Source organism: Papio anubis, chromosome 18 (genome assembly GCF_008728515.1).
Source record: "Papio anubis isolate 15944 chromosome 18, Panubis1.0, whole genome shotgun sequence".
NCBI lineage: Eukaryota > Metazoa > Chordata > Mammalia > Primates > Cercopithecidae > Papio > Papio anubis.
This window is the reverse complement of record NC_044993.1, coordinates 16,363,819-16,383,051: the sequence shown is the minus strand read 5'-3', so window position 1 is coordinate 16,383,051 and position 19,233 is coordinate 16,363,819. Positions and strand designations below refer to the sequence as shown.

General features: G+C 42.5%; 1 protein-coding gene and 1 pseudogene across 3 annotated transcripts in view; one reads left to right on the top strand and one right to left on the bottom strand.

The window, feature by feature from the left end:
- Nucleotides 1-19,233, top strand: part of HYDIN (HYDIN axonemal central pair apparatus protein) — a 415,044-nt gene that overhangs the window by 355,725 nt on the left and 40,086 nt on the right. For all 3 annotated transcript variants that reach the window (XM_021932150.2, XM_021932149.2, XM_021932148.2), the window contains exons 67-75: nucleotides 1,987-2,147; nucleotides 5,057-5,154; nucleotides 5,981-6,188; nucleotides 7,345-7,557; nucleotides 8,039-8,177; nucleotides 10,381-10,546; nucleotides 13,345-13,492; nucleotides 17,926-18,133; nucleotides 18,635-18,856. In XM_021932150.2, coding sequence (XP_021787842.2) covers nucleotides 1,987-2,147; nucleotides 5,057-5,154; nucleotides 5,981-6,188; nucleotides 7,345-7,557; nucleotides 8,039-8,177; nucleotides 10,381-10,546; nucleotides 13,345-13,492; nucleotides 17,926-18,133; nucleotides 18,635-18,856 — 1,563 coding nt within the window. The remainder of the gene's footprint in view (nucleotides 1-1,986; nucleotides 2,148-5,056; nucleotides 5,155-5,980; nucleotides 6,189-7,344; nucleotides 7,558-8,038; nucleotides 8,178-10,380; nucleotides 10,547-13,344; nucleotides 13,493-17,925; nucleotides 18,134-18,634; nucleotides 18,857-19,233) is intronic.
- On the bottom strand, nucleotides 15,801-15,915 carry LOC116271379 (annotated as a pseudogene).

Here is a 19,233-nt window from a genome sequence, read left to right as displayed (position 1 = left end):
AATGTCAATGCTAATATTTTAGTTGTTTCCCTTTTCCCTCAGGTATCCAGAATCACATTTGTCGTAATCTTTGGTGCATGACAGGATCGTCCATGTGTGCCCCTTTTATTCATTCGTTGGTTAGGTTTTTTAACAACAATATAACACACAGAGACAAACCCACACCCAACACGGGAAGTAGAACATTGACTACCTGTGTGATTCTAGCCTTTCCATCCCTCTGCCGCCATCCTAGAAGTAATCACTATCTTCACTTGACTTGTTTACTCCCTTGGTTTTCGTTTTTTGTTCTTTTTTTAACCTATGCATACTAAAAGGTATATCAGGCCAGGCACAGTGGCTCATGCCTATAATCCCAAAACTTTGGGAGGCTGAGGCAGGCAGATTGCTTGAGCCCAGGAGTTTGAGACCAACCAGGTCAACATGGTAAAACCCCATCTCTACTAAAAATACAAAAATTAGCTGGGCGTGATGGTGCACACCTGTAGTTCCAGCTACTTGGGAGGCTGAGGTGAGAGGATCATCTGGACTCTGGGAGGTCAAGGCTGTAGTGGGCCATGATCGCACCACTGTACTCCAACCTGGAAGACAGAGTGTGAGCCTCTTTCTCAAAAAGTAAAAATAAAACATATATTGTTTAGTTGCAGTTTTAACTTTAAAAAATGTTATTGTATGTGATCATCCATATTGTTGCTTGTAGCTGTAGTGTATCCATTTCACTTCTACATAAGATTCCATTATTATTTACCCTTTCTCCTTTTGAAAATTATTTGGGGTTTACCTATCACAGACATGTTGTTCACATGGTGTTCATTTGTAAGAGTTTATATTCCTAGAAGTGGAATTGCTGACTCATTGGATATATGAATGTTCAACTTGCCAAGATAATGCCCAACTATTTTCCAGAGTAGCTGTACCAACTTGTACTCCTACAGCAGAGAGCTTGTTGATCCGTGTCCTCTCCAACACTTGTCATTGTCAGACTTCCTGATTTTTATCATTTGAATGAATGGGAAATGGTCTCATTATGAGCCTATTTTGCATTGTCCTGATCCCTGATCACAAATAAAGCTGAGTATTTCTTCATATGGTTACTCGTCATACAAGTTATCCCTTACATGAATGCCTTTTCATGCCTTTTGCCCATTTTTCAATTATGATACTTATACTTTGTGTGTTATTTTATCTTTTATAAACTCTTCTGTTCATATTATTTGTCTGCAAATATCCTTACCAAATTGATAGTTTATCTTTTTTTTTTTTTTTTTTTTTTTTTTTTTTTTTTTTTGAGACAGAGTCTTGCTCTCTCGCCCAGGCTGGAATACAGTGGCACAATCTTGGCTCACTGCAACCTCCACTTCCTATGTTCAAGAGAGCCTCATGCCTCAGCCTCCCAAGTAGCTGGGATTACAAGCATGCACCACCACACCCGGCTAATTTTTGTATTTTTAGCAGAGACAGGGTTTCACCATGTTGGCCAGGCTGGTCTCAAACGCCTAGCCTCAAGTGATCCACCCATCTCGGCCTCCCAAAGTGCTGAGATTACGGGTGTGAGCCACCATGCCTGGCCTAGTTTATCTTTTCTGTTATTAATTTTAATATCATCAAGTTTATTAATCCCTTATTTTATATTTATTACTTTTTGTGTCTTATTTTTAAAACTCTTTCCTCCCAGAAAGATGTTCACTTATATATTTTTAAGAGTTTTGTTTTTTTGATAGTTCAGCTCTTAGCCCACCTGGATTTTATGTATGTTGTGAAGCAAGGATCCAATTTCATATTTTTCATGTAGATGACTAATCTTACTAGATCCCTTTTTCATTTAGCCTCTCTGTTCCCTAGTGATCTGCCAGGACTTTATTGTTACATAGTGTACCTAAATTTTATATATGCCTAGAATGTTTCTGGTTTCTCTATTCTATTCCATTGTCAGTTTTTCTGTCCCTGTGCTCTGCATCTCTGAGGACACAGCTGCCTTTGTTACAGGTGATAGAGACGGATCCAGAGCCTGCTCACTCAGTACTAGAAGAAAACTACCAAGAACTGCAGCTTCAAATCAGTGCCAATGTGGATTTCGCTTCATACCACTGCCAAGCAAGAGATGTGCGCTTTAAGGAAACCTTGGTTTACCAGACCCGAGTGTTTGAGTGAGTCATCAAAAGTCTCATGACACTAGATGGAAAAGCTCTTTCATTCCATCATTCACTCACTCACTCATCAAACATCTATTTTCTACAACAGCATCTACTAGGCATCGTATCTGTGTAGCATGCACCAGAGTGTTGTCTTAGGTCCAGTGAAACATTCAGGCCCACAGAGCTATTGAAATTCACACTTGAAATAAGATATAGGCCAGAAAATGTAGTATACCAGGAGGGCAGCATCAGGCAATCCGCTTTAGTGGGAACAGTCCTTGCAGCAGTCTACACAGCCACCCAGGATCTGTTCTTGTTGCCCATGCACCAAGTGATTACCCAGACAATATCCACCCAAGAGGGTATAGGGTCCATCTAAGCTTAGAAGCCTGTGCCCAAAAGACTACCATTTCTCCTAACCACTCTGTAGATATGTCTTCTGGGGTCCCTGCAGAGAATATGCCCAGTTACAAGAGTCACTACACTCAGAGAACCCCACAGCTATGGCTTCCCTCTAGGTGGTCATAGTTCCTCCCAGTGCACATATTATTTACTCATCAGGGGCCATTTTTAGTATAAACAATGTCACCTAATAATACAACTGACTTTCCTCCCTTATCAAGTTTTCAGGGGAATAGACCTAGAAAACTATTTCAGAGTCAAATTCATCTTTGAGAAGAAGAAAAGGTTATGTTAACCCTTCACCCACACTCAGACGCAGGGACTCAAGGATGCCGTGGGCCCTGCCTTCAAAGAGCTCATAATCTGAGGGTGGCAGCCGGGGGACGGATAGAAACAGGAGAATTCTTCGTTACAGCATGGTGTCATGTGCATGGAGCAAAGGGGTATTTAAGGCAGATCAAGAGAGTCAAGGAAGGCTTCCTGGACAAGGTAGTTCCCCAGCTGAACTTTAGAGGACAGATAGGAGGTAGCCAAGTGAAGAAGTGAGAATGAAGGACTCTCTCTAGGCAGAGAGAGCAACATGTGCAACATACACAAGGACAAAAACATAAGCCACTGACATTTGTACTGCATACAAATTAGTAATTAGCTCATTCAACTCTTCGTGCATTTGTTGAATTTTAAATATCTTTGCAAATTATGATAGAACCAAAAGATAAATATCAGTAAGTGTGATCTTCTGCTGATGGTCATTTCACCGAAAGCAGGGGTCCTCAAACTGTGGCCTGTAGTCTATTTCTGTAGATAGTTTTGCTGGCATGTGGCTATGCCCATTCATTTATGACCTGTCTGTGACTGTGTTCCCACTACAAAGGCAGAACTGAGTCATTGCAAAGACCATATGGGACACAAAGCCAAAAAACTTACTATCTGACCCCTTACAAAAGTTTGCCAACCCCTAAACTAAGAACTCTTTTTATAAAAAGTACTCTGTGCCACTGAGATTTCTCCATGTTATAAAAATTATCTTTAGAATAAATACAAGTGCTCATAAATTTACAAAATAAACACAAGCCACTGTGGTCAAAGCACTTGATTTCAGGCATAACTGGATGGTCTGTCTACCTGGACTAGAGAGTGGGAATCTAATCTCTACATCCCACTGTAGACCTACTCCTCACCCAAACTCCTAACTCTTACTACTCCCCTGAAACCAAGAAGGGCATGTGGATTTATTTCATCATCATTTTCTTGTACCAAGGCTTCATCTTTCTGCTGTTAACTGTGATCAAGTTTAAAAGTGATTCCAGAAAAAAACTCTGCCTCCCTGTTCTTGTCTCTTTTTTTTTTTTTTAGCCGGAGTCTCGCTCTGTCACCCAGGCTGGAGTACGGTGGTGCGATCTCAGCTCACTGCAGCCTCCACCTCCCAGGTTCAAGCAGTTCTCTTGCCCAGCCTCCCAAGTAGCTGGGACTATAACCGAGCTAATTTTTGTATTTTTAGTAGAGTCGGGGTTTCACTATGTTGGCCAGGCTGGTCTCGAACTCCTGACCTCACGTGATCCACCCACCTTGGCCTCCCAAAGTGCTGGGATTTCAGGCATGAGCCACCACGCCTGGCCCTGTTCTTGTCTTAAAGCAGGAAAATTTGAGGCAGGAAAAGCCTCTGCTGGTTCAGAATTTGAGTTTGAAGTAACTAAAATTCAAATCTGTGCCTCAGTCAGGAAAGGGGTCACAGGCGGGGGTCAAATGGCTTCTGATCACAGGGACATTGTTTCTTTCTTTCTCTCTCTCTTTCTCTCTCTTTTTTTTTTTTTTTTTTTTTTTTTTTTTGAGACAGAGTCTCACTCTGTGGCCCAGTGGCATGATCTTGGCTCACTACAACCTTCATCTCCTGGGTTCAGATGATTCTCATGCCTCAGCCTCCTGAGTAGCTGAGTAGTTGGGACTGCAGGTGTGTGCCACTACACCTGGCTAATTTTTATATTTTTAGTAGAGATGGGGTTTCGCCGTGTTGGCCAGGCTGGTCTCAAATTCTTGGCCTCCAGTGAGCTGCCTACCTTGGCCTCCCAAAGTGCTGGGATTACAGGTGTGAGCCACCCCGCCCAGCCAGGGACATTGTTTCTGATGGGAGGTGATTCAGAAAGGAGGGTCTGTAGAATTTGTTCCTGGGGGAGGTGCTGTCATGTGAAATAGATTTTGTTTCCTCTCTCATGGAGGTTTAGGATTACTGCGATGCATGCTGAGAGCTCATGGCACAGGGTGTTGGAAGAATGCAAAATGCTTTTAAGTGCTAAATATTTTTTATATTTGTACTTTTAATCACTATGTATATATTTTATTGTTCGAGTATATCATATGCATGATTTCTGATAAAATTACTTAAAATGTGCCTTTTAAAAAAGATTTAAGAAACAAAGTGACATGACTTCAAAAGGTTAAGTACAGTATAGATTATGTGCAGCCAGGACCAAACCCACCCGCAGCACATTTCTCACATCTGTTCCCTGATCGATTTGCAGGTTTGACGTGATTAATTCAGGACATGTGCAGCTGGAATTCAGCTGGGTCTCAGAAGATACTTCAAAGGTAGTCAGCTTTGCAAAACCAGATCACCAAGGTAAATTTAATGACAGGTAAAACCCAGGGCCTGGCCTGAGCCACCAGTTAGAAGAGCCTTGTTCATGGAGAGGCCAGCACTGCTCAGAGGGTCTCCTAAGTAGCTAAAGGAAAGCAAAGCAGAGACCTTGTGGTGTCTGCAGAGCCAAATGGGCCTGAGGGACTCCAAAATTTACTTCCACCCTCCTGGAGTCTGGACTCTGTCCCCTCACAAGGCCGATGTCCCATCTCAAGATAACTAGGAATCTTGTCTCTTAGGTCTTAACCTTGTGAGAGATTATAGATCCCTTGGAGAAACTGTTGAAAGTTATTAATCATTTTCCCAGGAAGATACACATGCATACCCAAGATCTCAGTTGGTACATATGAAGCACTAGAAAAGGGCCCAACACTTGGTAGGCAAGTTGTTGTTGTTGTTGTTGTTGTTGTTATTATTATTATTTCAACTTTGGAGATGCACAGACCTTTTGAATGGGCCCTTATCCATGGGTCCCCAGATTGTAAAGCCCTACTTTAAAACAGTGATTCTCCAAAAAATATGTTCACAGCCCATTATTCTGGGGCACAAACATCTTCTTGAACCACCCCCTTGAACCAAAAGGAAACGAATTTGAAAACCCTATGGAATAAATAGAAACATTTTTCATGAGTCTCCTGTAAGCTATATGAGCAATTCCCTACCTCTAGTGCCCAAGGTTAAGTACAGCTGCTACAAAAGGTGAGTCCACCATATCCACAGAGGGCCCCTAAGGACCTGTGAGTGGGCTGCCTTCCACCTGCCTCTCGCTGCAAATGCAGAATATCGCCCACTCCCTGTCTGTCCCCAGGTTCACCTCAAAAAGATCAGCTTAGTCAAGGCACGATGCACACAGGCAGCACCCTGGACAGCACCACGGACCACTGGACCGAGGGTTCCCCACAGCCCTTCTCTGTGGAGCCCTCCTCGGGAATCGTGCCCGTGGGGAAGACTCAGAAGTTCAAGGTGAAATTCTCCCCGTTGGACATTGGAGACTTCGAGAGCAACCTTTTCTGCCAGTAAGAAAATGTGCTCACCACAACACCCTTCTTGGCAGGCACAAAGCTCTGTGGCTCTTACCCCCTCTTCTGTCCAACCACTGCCACCATCCTTTCTGACCCTTGATCCCTGCACAGCCCCAAATTATCCCTTTTCCCTTTGGAAGGATCTAAAGGGTCCACCCTTTAGAGAACAAAGAGAATTTGGTCTTTGTCCTGCTCATCAGCCTCTCCAGATGCTTCCCCTGCTTACTTTCCCCTTCCCAGTTGCATGGAGGATTCCACCGAGCAACAGACTGGTGACAGCTAGGTGGGTTTCGGTCCTTGTGCAAGCATGAACTTGGGAAAGCTTTCTTGTACCTTGTCTGAGACTCAGTTTCCTCCTACAGAAAATGTAAATGTAATACCCACCTGGTGGGATGGTGGGGAAAGTTAAATGAGTTGATTCAGATGAAAAGCTCACAACAGTGCCTGGCACACAACAAGCACAACAGCCGTTAGGTGTTGATGATGCTGGTGGTGGTGGTGGTCATGGGGTTGGTGGACCTGGTACATAGCAGTGAGAGAAAAGCTAATCCAATGACATCTGACAATGAAAGTCCCTGATGTGGTACTTGCTCCCAGGAAAGCTTGAAGGAGTACAACCACCTTATAGAAAAATCCTGTGGGCTGTGGCCTAGGGTGGCAGAAACCTAAGTGAGCTGCCAGAGCCTCCTTGACCCCCTGCAGTCATACCACTGAGACCCCTCCCACACCTAGGCCACCTCAGCTTGGTCCTGGAGCTGAGCATCTGCTCATATCCAGTTCACCTTCTCTGAGGAGCTCAGGATACATTTTTAGGATTTCCAGGTCACTTTCCATATCCCACTAAATGCCTGTGAGAGAGACTAGAGGGTAAGATTGTGCTCATTTTACAACAAGAATATTTTCTCAACATTGATGGGGGAAATAACCTGCAGCCATACGTAGGTACACAGAAGGAGCCAAGTTCAGGCTGCTTATGCTCAGCCCACTCATGCATTCAAGGCACTGAGTGATGCTATTGACCAAGAGAGACCCAGCCTCTGCTCCCATAGAGCTCACATTCTAGCGGATATAATTAATTCATTTCCAACTAACTAAGAAAGCAACAACTGATGGCAAAATAAAACAAATAAAAATAACCTTATCCTCTCAGGATTCCCAACCTGCCACCTGGAGAGCAAGGTCTGGTCCTGGTAGCCAAAGGGCGGAGCACCTTGCCCATCTGCCATTTTGATCTGAAAGACTCAGACTACATCAGTGGCCATCAGCGCAGCCCAGAGCTCCGAGGGTCCAGTGGGGGAGCTCTAGATCCAAACACCCGGGTGATTGAGTTCATCACTGTGGGCATAGGAGGAAAGAATCTCCGGTGAGTTGCTTAGGTTTGCATTGATTGAATTCACATCAGTCCTAAAGAACTCGAGAAGAATTCAGATAGATGAGCTAGACCTATTCCTATAAGCAGGCTTGATATCCTGGGGTTTGACCTGAGTTTTAGAGGTTTGACTTTAGAGAACCGTTCCATTAAGAAAGCTGAATTCTGTCTCCTTAGTTTTGCCACTGAGGAAAATATGGAAGACATAAAAGTATAATCCCTGACCGCCTCCTTAACCACAGAGGATCATTGGCACAGTTGTGCCCTTGGCAGCACTGTTATTCCAAAGTCCAGAACCCTACCCTGACTGTGGATCACTAGAGGAGTGGAGTTTTCATTTCCACAGTAACAAAGTGCTCTGAACAGTTCTGCTTCCCAGATGGGGGACTGGGTTAGGCCCAGGTTCTAAGAAACATCTCTTAATCCTTAATCCTCTGTCCCACTCTCTTCTGTCAATTATCCCCACCCTGGCCAGGAGCTTTACAATCCTAAACCCAACCAATAGCACCTACTCCTTCTCCTGGATCTCTGAAGAAATTGAAAGTCTCCAGAACCCTGCAGCATTCACATGCCTTACAGAGAAGGGCTTCATCCACCCTGAAAAGAAAGCTGAGGTATGTGCAAATGAGAACCACTCAACCCAAGGCTTAGATCAGTCTAGCCATTGCTGCGTAAAAAGTCTGCCGTAGACAGTAAGTGGAATTAGGAAGAACTGCCTGAAGGTCTGACAATCAATAAGTACTTAGTGAATGGCCACCATATGCGCTGGGCAATCCTGATGAGAAGACAGACCTGAGCTCTCTTGGGCTAGCCATGGAGAAGCAGAGAGCTCTAATATTTGCAATTTTTTAAAACAGAATATGTAAGCAGCAAAAGGTCACTGGACACCAATGCCTGGGGACCCTAGGACTCATACAGTAGCATAAAAAGTTATCTTTGTCAAAAGGACCAAAAATGGTAAAAGGACTCTGATGTGTTTTTACTTGGTTAGGCCAAAGGGCAAAGTAGAGTGGAGCCATGTCCTGTGGCTTCGCCCTAAATGTTTACACAAATGATATGGGGCAGAATCAAAGAAATACAGACTTGCTGGCCAAAACAGATCTGTAAGCCCCATGTCCAGCCAGTTGCAGAGAATCTTGAAGACAGACATAAATCTGTGAAACAAAAATTATGAATCCCAGTGCCCTCAGGAGGGTGACACAAATGAATAAAGTGGGCCAAGGAGACATTTGTGGGTAATACGGGGCACCAGGACCACTGGCCACAGGGCTTCTCTGGCAGATGACCACTTTGCAGACAAGGGAAGCCAAGGGGGCCAACTCACCCAAACTGTGGAAAAGACAAAATTCCAAATTTCTTTTTTTTTTTTTTTTTTTTTTTTTGAGACAGAGTGTCACTCTGTCCCCCAGGCTGGAGTGCAGTGGCACAATCTTGGCTCACTGCAAGCTCTGCCTCCCGGGTTCACGCCATTCTCTTGCCTCCGCCTCCTGAGTAGCTGGGACTACAGGCGCCCACCACCACGGCCGGCTAATTCTTTTGTATTTTTAGTAGAGACAGGGTTTCACCCTGTTAGCCAGGATGGTCTCAATCTCCTGACCTCGTGATCCGCCCGTCTCGGCCTCCCAAAGTGCTGGGATTACGGCGTGAGCCACCATGCCTGGCCAAAATTCCAAATTTCTATGTGAAGCTCCCTATGTTATATGCTGGTAGCTGGTTCAATTTTTTTTTTTTTTTTTAACAATTCCCAAACCAAACAAAACGTATTTGTAGACTCTCCACCTGGTTTTGAACTCTGCATAATTTCAGTACCCAGGCCATCTAGTTAAATGTGATAAGGTCCAGGAGCCGGGCCCACCATAGACACAATCCTACCTGGATCATGGCCCCCACTTCAGCCCAGAAATGTTTCAAATGTGAGCTCAGTTCCAAGAGGCAAGTTCCAAAATCCATCATCCAAGGTCATGCTGGTCTTTGAGTGACAGTCGTATCATTGAGGTGACACATCTCCAGAGGACCTGCCTGCATTGTTCTGGCACTGGTATGGACCATGCATGTTAACCTGTGTGGTTCTTTTTTGGCCAAATGCCATTATTCTTTCATTCAGTCCTGATTGATTGATTGCAAAGAGACTCACTCAGGTTAGCTCAAAAAACAGACAGAGAGAACCAGGAGCAGCTTTTGAGGTTGGACTTTTCTCCTGGGACTGCCTGCTTCTCTCTTCCCATCTACTCCATTCTCTCTCCACTGATCAGTTTCTTCACTGGTGATTGATTGATTGATTGATTGATTGAGTCTTTAGTTGCTTTGTAATATCACTTAGCAAGTTGGTTATGGCATGCCATAGCCCAGCTCACCTGCATGGTACCTTTCACCATCAGCTCCACTGCCAGCTGGCCTGGCCACTCATTTTCTAATTCCAAACTTCCGAGAGAGAAATCTGGCTGGCCCGTCTAATCATATTGTCTTTGGCTGTGTGCCCAGCTATTGACAAGTATGGGGATTGTCTTTCCTTGGGATGCTTACCAACTCTTTGGTCCAGTCAGCTATGGCACAGCCATGCCATCCAAAGACCTGGCACAAAACACAACAGCTTAGCCAGCAGAGGCTGTGGATGGTGGAGACTCCCTTAGAAGGACATGTGGGCAGGGCAGATAGACATTGACGTTTCTGGTACATACCCTTACATAGACTATAGAAAGGTAGCAATAACCTGGTAATATCAACCCCCATGACCTTCATGCTGACAGGTCTCCAGGGACACGTGGAGTAAGCATACAGAAGTGTCTCTCACCACTCTGTTCCAAATTGTCTTCTTAGATCATGTTCCAGTTCACACCTTTCCATCTGGGCATCACTGAATCATCATGGACCTTCCTAATCCCTGAGCACAACATCACAGTCCCTTTCCTGCTTGTAGGCAAGACTACCGACCCTCTCATCTCTCTGAACAAGTCACACCTCAACTTCAGCTCTCTCCTCATTGGTAAGGCTGCCCTGCTGGTGTGTATTTAGAGTTGGCATGATCTGGGTAAGCTCATCGAGAGCTCCCGGAACAGCCTTGCATAAGAAACCTCCCCTGGTCCCTTCCAGAAGCATATCAGAGGGTCTCAATCAGTTTTTTAAAAGCCACAAAATATTTATCTCTCAATCTAATTTCCACCAAGTATCTTTTAAACCGACAATTAATAGCTTAAGGAAATTTAGGAGACTTGTTAAAGATCCTACTTGGCAGATTCCTTTAAGGCATGGGCTGACTGTTTATTTCTAGAGCCTCAAGTTGGCCCAGCCTTCTTGCATTTGCCCCCAGATTATGGGGGGTATCTGTCTGCTTCTTAGTCTGTGCTGCAGTGGTCAGATTTCTCTCTCATCCTTTCATGCATTTATTTGGTTCAACAAATATCACTGAGTCTGTAGAATGGCCTCAGTACTTTTCTGTGGGCTGGGATTACACTAATGGATAAAGCCCAAAGTCCCTACCCTCCTGATGCTTACATTCTAGAAATAAGAAACAGGCTACCAAAAGAAACATAAGTAAACTCTACACCATGTCAGATGGTAATAAGTGCTTTAGAGAAGAGGACAGCAGGGTAGAGAGAATAAGGAAGGCCAGGAGGCAGTGGGAAGGTGACATTTAAGCAGAGGCCTGAAAGAAACAAAGAAAGTAATTGTCATGTCCCTTATAACCGCATGTATCTTTCTCATACTTGTGACATCTTCGCTCTGTGTATAAAATATAGCTAAAGCCAGAGTATTTTTTAATAATATGTTAGATTTGGCCGGGCGCGGTGGCTCAAGCCTGTAATCCCAGCACTTTGGGAGGCCGAGACAGGCGGATCACGAGGTCAGGAGATCGAGACCATCCTGGCTAACACAGTGAAACCCCGTCTCTACTAAAAAATACAAAAAAAATACTAGCCGGGCGAGGTGGCGGGCGCCTGTAGTCCCAGCTACTTGGGAGGCTGAGGCAGGAGAATGGTGTAAACCTGGGAGGCGGAGCTTGCAGTAAGCTAAGATCCAGCCACTGCACCCCAGCCTGGGTGACAGAGCGAGACTCCATCTCAAAAAAAAATAGTAATAATAATAATAATAATAATAATAATAATAATACGTTAGATTTTTATTTATAAACTAATATTTTTTATAGTAAATACACCAATTTAGTGTTGCATAAGAAAAAGTTTAATCTCTCTACATTCATCCTATCTCATCTTTCTCTTTCAACCCCAAAGGAAAGCAGTGTTAACAGCTGAATGTGTATTTTACTGATACACATAAGTAGGTGGGAGGGGGAATTATGGCATTTATTAAGATTTTGAACAAATAAGCAATGTAGCATAAATATAACAACTGTAAGACAGAGTTTAATCCAGGAATTCAACAGTGGTACATTTCAATATAATCATTACATCAACAGATTAAAGAAGAACAACCATGTTATCATACTAATATACACTGAAAAGGCATTGCCAAAATTTAGCAGACATTCCCAACAAAAACTCTAATAGCAAAATGGACATTGATGGAAAAAAAGATTAACCAAAATCAAGAGGCAGATGTGATCGTGTAATAAACGACTAAAACTGCTTCAATTAAAATGAGGAATTAGGTAAGGGTGTTCATTATCACCATTATTATTGAACACTTGCTTAGAGACTTTAGCAAATATGACAAAATAAGAAAATAATTTGCATAAACATTGGGGAAAAAGGGAGAACATCATCTTGTTTTGCTTTTGCTGATTATTTTATACACATAAAACCACAAGAGACTAGAGAAAAAGCAAAACAAACTACTAGACTCAACAGAATATTTTGGTAAGGTGGGTGGATGCAAGACAAATATGCAAAAATAGTGTCTTCTTTTTTAGTACTAGCACCTAGAAACAGAAAACCAAAGAAAACATCCACTTAGTACTGGCAAAACCTATAAAATAGCTAAGGATAAATGTAACAAGACACACACAAGAAAAGACCTACATGAACGAAACTAGCATATCTGATTAAAATCCACCCCAAACGAGATCTGATCACTTGTTAGTTCTCCTAAAATTAAATGCAAATTTAATCAAGTTCCAATTAGAATCCCAACTAGGGTTGCCAGATAAAATACAGGGTGCATAGTTAAATTTTAATTTCAAATAACAATAATTTTGAGTATGTCCAAATATTGCACAGGACATATTTATACTAAAAAATTACTTGCTAAATCTGTTAACCAAATCCCAAAAGAATTGGAAGGGGAGAGAACTGGATAAAATGATTCTAAAGTTTATATGGGAAAATAAATGTGCCAATAATAGCCAAGAGGAAAGCAAAAGATGATAGTGAGAGAATATATTTTAGTCAGAGCCCTGGGCAGGAAACTCATGCCAATACCCAAGGTCTATTTTCAAAGAATTGGATGCAAGGATTATTTACAGATACATGGGCAATGAAGAGGGTCAGCCAAGGAGAGTGAAGCCCCCATTAACAAATTCAGGAAGGCATTACAATTATTGGGTCTAAAGGAGCAAGGGAAGAAAACTGTGTCACCAGAATCCCAAGAGAGCTGTGACCAGGGCAGAGGAGCCACTCAGCAGAAGCAGGCAACTGATGAAGAAAGACATGGAATCCCCGAAAGGAGGAAGGTGACTTGTAGAGAAAAAGGAAAGGAGTGAGGTAGACAAAGGCGGAAGAGGTTGGGGAATGTCTTCTAAATGTCTTGCCTGTGGAGCGGTGTCTGCTGAGAGACTCCAGCAGGCAGTCAGGAGGCCCCCACTGAGGGCTGGTGTTTCCTCCTCAGGCAGAGAAGCCAGGGAGACTGTGCAGATCATCAACAAGGAGGAGCAGGGGTTCGATTTTTCCTTCCAGGACAACTCCCGCTATTCTGAAGGTTTCAACAACAGCCTGCTGGTGTGTCCCATGGAAGGCTGGATCCCACCACTGTCCAGGTAAACAAAAATGAAGGTCTCATTTTGTTTGCATCCTCCCGACATGTCCAGGTCCCCAAGCCTGCCAGTGCTTACAGTGCCCCGTTTATATGATTGCTTTCAACGCTAAGATTAGATCATAACAATTCCATCTCCATCCTACTTACTCCCTGATATCTGTTTTCCTGATGAATATGGAGCATTGAGAATTCTAAGCCCTTTATCTCAATATTTTCTCTTTGTATTCTTTTCCTTGCTATATTCACTGTATATGTGAATCCACAGTACAATATTCAGGCTTGTCTGGCAAATCTATTTTTCAATTAAACTTTTAATTTTCAGGCCAGGCGTGGTGGCTTATGCCTATAATCCCAGCACTTTGGGAGGCTGAGGCAGACGAATCACTTGAGGTTGGGAGTTTGAGACCAGCCTGGCCAACATGGCAAAACCCCATTTTTATTAAAAATACAATAATTAAGGCTGAGGCAGGTGGATCATTTGAGGTCAGGAGTTCCAGACCAGCCTGGCCAACATGGTAAAACCCCGTCTCTACTAAAAATACCAAAATTAGCCAGGCATGTTGGCGGGTGCCTGTAATCCCAGCTATTCTAGAGACTGAGGCAGGAGAATCGCTTGAACCTGGGAGTCATAGGTTGCAATGAGCTAAGATTGCGCCACTGCACTCTGGCCAGGGTGACAAGAGTGAAACTCCCTCTCAAAAAATAAATAAACAAATACAATAAATAGCCAGGTGTGGTGGCACACACCTGTAATCCCAGCTACTTGGGAAGCTGAGGCATGAGAATCACTTGAACCCAGGAGATACAGGTTGCAGTGAGCTGAGATTGCACCACTGCACTCCAGCCTGGGCAATGGAGTGAGACTTTTTCTCAAAATAATAATAAAATTTAAAAATTTGAAATAATTGTTAATTCACATGTAGTTGTAAGAAATAATACAAAGACTGCCGGGCGCAGTGGCTTACACCTGTAATCCCAGCACTTTGGGAGGCCAAGGTGGATGATCACCTGAGGTCCGGAGTTCGAGACCAGCCTGGCCAACATGGTGAAACCCCATGTCTACTAAAAATACAAACATTAGCTGGGCGTGGTGGCCCATGCCTGTAATCCCAGCTACTCTGGAGGCTGAGGCAGGAGAATCGCTTGAACCTGGGAGGCGGAGGTTGCAGTGAGCCAAGATTACCTCACTGCACTCCAGAGCAAGACTTTGTCTCAAAAAAAAAGAAAGAAAGAAAGAAAAAAAGAACAAATAATACAAAGATATCTCTGTACTGTTTACCAAATTTCTTCCAAGGGTGACATCTTGCAAAGCTTCAGTAAAATGTCACAACCTGGTATTGACATTGACAGAGTCAAGACACAGAACAGATCCCTCACCACGAGGATGCCTCGTGTGACCTTTTTGTTGCCACACCCTTTTCCCTTCCCCCAAGCAACACCTCCTCACCCTCTGGAATCCAATACTTTCCTCTGTGTCTATCATTTTTTCATTTCAGGAATGTTGTATTCATAGACACATACATTCCTTTTGTGATTGGCTTTTTTCACTCATAATTCTCTGGACATACATCCAGGTAGTTTTGAGAGTTTCTTCGTTTTTGTGACTACCATTCCATAGTAGGGATGCACCACAGTTAGTTTATTCACCCACTGGAGGACATCTGGATTGTTCCCAGTTTGGGCTGTTACGAATAAAGCTTCTATAAACTTTCATGTACAGATTTTTGTGTATCTTCATGTCACTGGGGAAAATGAGCAAGAGTGCAATTAATGGACATATGATAATGGCATGTTTCCAGAAAAAAAAGAAAAGAAAAGAAAAAACTGCCAAAATGCTTTCCAGACTGTCTGAACCATTTTACATTCCACCAGCTATCTCTGAATGTTCTAGAGTCTCTACAACATCACCAAAATTTGGTGTTGTCACAATTTTTTTGTTATTATTTTTAGATAGTGTCTCGCTCTGTTGCCCAGGCTGGAGTGCAGTGGTGTGATCTTGGCTCACTGCAACCCCCGCCTCCCAGGTTCAAGCAATTATCTTGCCTCCGCCTCCCAAGTAGCTAGGACTATAGGCACACACCACCATGGCCAGCTAATTTTTTTTGTATTTTTAGTAGAGACAGGGTTTCACCGTGATAGCCAGGCTGACTCAAGCTCCTGACCTCAAGTGATCCACCCGCCTTGGCTTCCCAAAGTGCTGTGATTACAGGAATGAGCCACCGCACCCGGCAACAGTTTTTTATTTTAGCTTTCCTAATAGGTGTGTAGTGATATCTCATTGTAGTTTTAATTAGCATTTCCTAATGACTAATAATGTTGGGCATCTTTACATGTGCTTATTTTCCATATGGCTGTTGTCAGGCCTGAGGGCCTCATCCTTCGTTGTCAAGGGGAGTACTAACCTTCTCTCCTTTCATACAACACATATGTGCTTATTTTCCTTCTATGGATCCTCCTCAGTGAAATGTCTCCTCATGTCTCTTGCCAGTTTCCTGCTCAGCCTATTTGTTTTTTATTGTTGAGTTTTGAGAGTTCTTTACATGTTTAGGTAGTGCTGCCTTGGCAGATACATGGTCTGCAAATATTTTCTCCCTATCTGTAGTTTGTCTTTTCCTCTTCTTAACAAGGTCATTCACAAAGCAAAACCTTTTATTCTTGATGAAGTCCAAATTATCTATTTGTCCTTTTATGGACTGTCCTTTTAGTGTTTGTTCTGTATCTCTGAATAGCCCTAGATTCAGAAAATGTTCTTCCATTATTTTTTCCATAAGTTGCATGGCTTTAAATTTCAGGTTGTAACCCGTATTTTATCAACTTATAAGGTATGAGACTTCGGTCAAAGCTTTGTGGGTTTTTTTCAACTTTTATTTTAGATTCAAGGGATATGCATACAGGTTTTCTACTGGATTTACTGTATATGTTTGGGGTACACATGGTCCCATCACCCAGGTACTGAGTTAGTACCCAATCATTAGTTTTTCAACTCTTGCCTCCCTTCCTCCCCTCCCCCTAATAATCCCCAGCTTCTATTGTTGCCATCTTTATATCCATGCATACCTGATGTTTACCTCCAACTTATAAATAAGAACATGAGGTATTTGGTTTTCTGTTCCTATGTTAATTCGCTTAGGATAATGGCCTCCAGCTGCATCCATGTTGCAGCAAAGAATGACCTCATTCTTTTTGTGGCTGTGTAGCATTCTACGGTGTATATGTACCACATTTTCTTTATCCACTCGACAGTTGATGGGCACCTAGATTGAGTCCATGTCTTTTCTATTGTGGATAGTGCTGCAATGACCATGAGAGTGCTTGTGTCTTTTTGGTAGAATGACTTTGGGTTTTTTGGTTTTTGGTTTTGTTTTGTTTTTTGTAATGAGATTGCTGTGTTGAATGATAGTTCTGTTTTAAGTTCTTAGAGAAATCTCCAAACTGCTTTCCACAGTGGCAGAAAGATTTTAAATTCCCACCAATAGTGTATAAGCATTCCCTTTTCTGCAGCCTCGCCAGGATCTGTTGTTTTTTACTTCTTAATCATAGCCATTCTGACTGGTATGAGATGTTATCTCATTGTGGTTTTGACTTGCATTTCTCTGATGATTAGTAATGTGAAGCATTTCTTTATGTTTGTTGGCCACTTTTCTGTTTCCTTTTGAGAAGTGTCTATTCATGTCTTTTGCCCATTTTTTAATGGGGTTGCTTGTTGTTTGCTTGTTCAATTGTTTAAGTTCTTTAGAGACTGTGGATGTTAGACCTGTGTCAGATGCATAGTTTCCGAATAATTCCTCCCATTCTGTAGGTTGCATTTTTTTCTCTGTTTATGGTTTCTTTTTCTATGCAGAAACTTTCTTCCTTTCTTTTTTTTTTTTTTTTTTTTTTTTGCGGGATTAATTGGGTCCCACTTGTCAATTTTTGTTTATATTGCAAGTGCTTTTGAGGACTCAGTCATAAATTCTTTCCCAAGGCTGATGTCTACAATGGTGTTTCCTAGGTTTTCATCTAGTATTCTTACAGTTTGAGGTCTTACATCTAAATCTTTGATCCATCTTGAGTTAATATTTGTATATAGTGAAAAATAAGGGTCCTATTTTATTCTTCTGGCTTATGGCTAGCCAGCTATCCCAGCATCATTTATTGAACAGGGAATCCTTTCCTCGTTGCTTATTTTTGTTGACTTTTTCAAAGATCAGATGATTGTAGGTGTGTAGCTTTATTTCTGGGATCTCTATCTTTTTCCATTGGTTTGTGTGTCTGTTTTTATGCTAATACCATGCTGTTTTGGTTACTATAGCCACAAATCTTAAAATCTCATCATAATTTCGAGTTATGTTTCCTTTTCCTCATAATGAATCTGCTAATTCAGTAGACTCATATTTTTTAAGGTTTTAACAAATTGGCGTAGTCAGGTAATCTGCTGTTTTGTTCCCCAACCAGGTTCCCAATTGATATTTTCTTCACACCAAAGCAGGAAGGAGATGTGAACTTTAATTTGATCTGCAATGTGAAAAAGAAAGTCCACCCTCTGACATTAAATGTCAAGGCCGAGGGCTACACTATGAATGCAGAGATCAAGTGCAAGGACAGGACAGGCTCCATCACTCTGTTGACTCCCAACCAGACTAACATTGTCAACTTCTATGAGGTAAAGGTGTAAGAAGACCTTGCTATCTATCTCAGCTTCCATTCTGACTGGGGAAAGTAGTAAAAATGAATATGAGCTGAGTCTTTCTGCTTCAAATGCCAGAGAGATCAGGAAAACAGAAACACTCCAAGAGCAACTCTATCCCCATAATGTATGTAGATATGATGTGAATGCTTTTCTTATTTTATTTTCAGGGGGGTGGAGAGATGGTGGGGAGAGGAAATAGTGCTTGTGTTAAACATACAGGAACTACCTGTATTTGACTACCAACAAAGGTCTAAGAACTAAATTGCCACTTTCTCTATGAGATATTGAGAGAACCCCAACACTTAGTAGCTCTTGCTGGAATATCTGACTCCATTAAGCTAAAGATAGTCAAATCACCATCGTCATCTGCCATCCTTATTTCCCAAAGGATATTTTTCATCAACATGTTACAAATGCTGACCCCAGACAAAGGAACTATGGTTTTCATTCCCTGCTCTGTTCTCTGTCTCCTAGGTGGAGTTAAATGAATGTGTCCAGTGTGAATTCAACTTTATCAACACTGGAAAGTTCACCTTCAGCTTCCAGGCAGAGCTGTGTGGCTCCAAAGCCTTGCTGCAGTACTTGGAATTTTCACCCATCGACAGCACTGTGGATGTAGGGCAGAGTGTACATGCCACCCTGTCTTTTCAACCATTAAAGAAGTGTGTCTTGACAGACCTGGAACTCAGAATCAAGGTGAGTCCATTTAACATTGTCCAAACTCCAAAAGTACTCTCAGTGTGCTGCCTTGGCAGGTTAATTCTCCTGTGTGTTCTTTATCTTCTCCACGTATCCAGAAGCTCCTAGAGGGTAGCTGTGTTGGACACAGCCTCACAATGTCTAATACAAAGCCTTCATCAATGGTTAGGTGGATGGGGAGTAAGTGTGGATTGAAAAGCAATTATATTGCAATACATTCACCCATTAAAATAAATAAGAGTGATAGGCAGGGCAGGAAAAGAATGTGTACAACATTTTCTAAGATGAATTATTGAATGAAAAGGAAAAAAAAACAAAGAATGGTGATGTCACCAGGAATGGCAGAGAAGGACATCCAAAATGCTGCTCTTCAA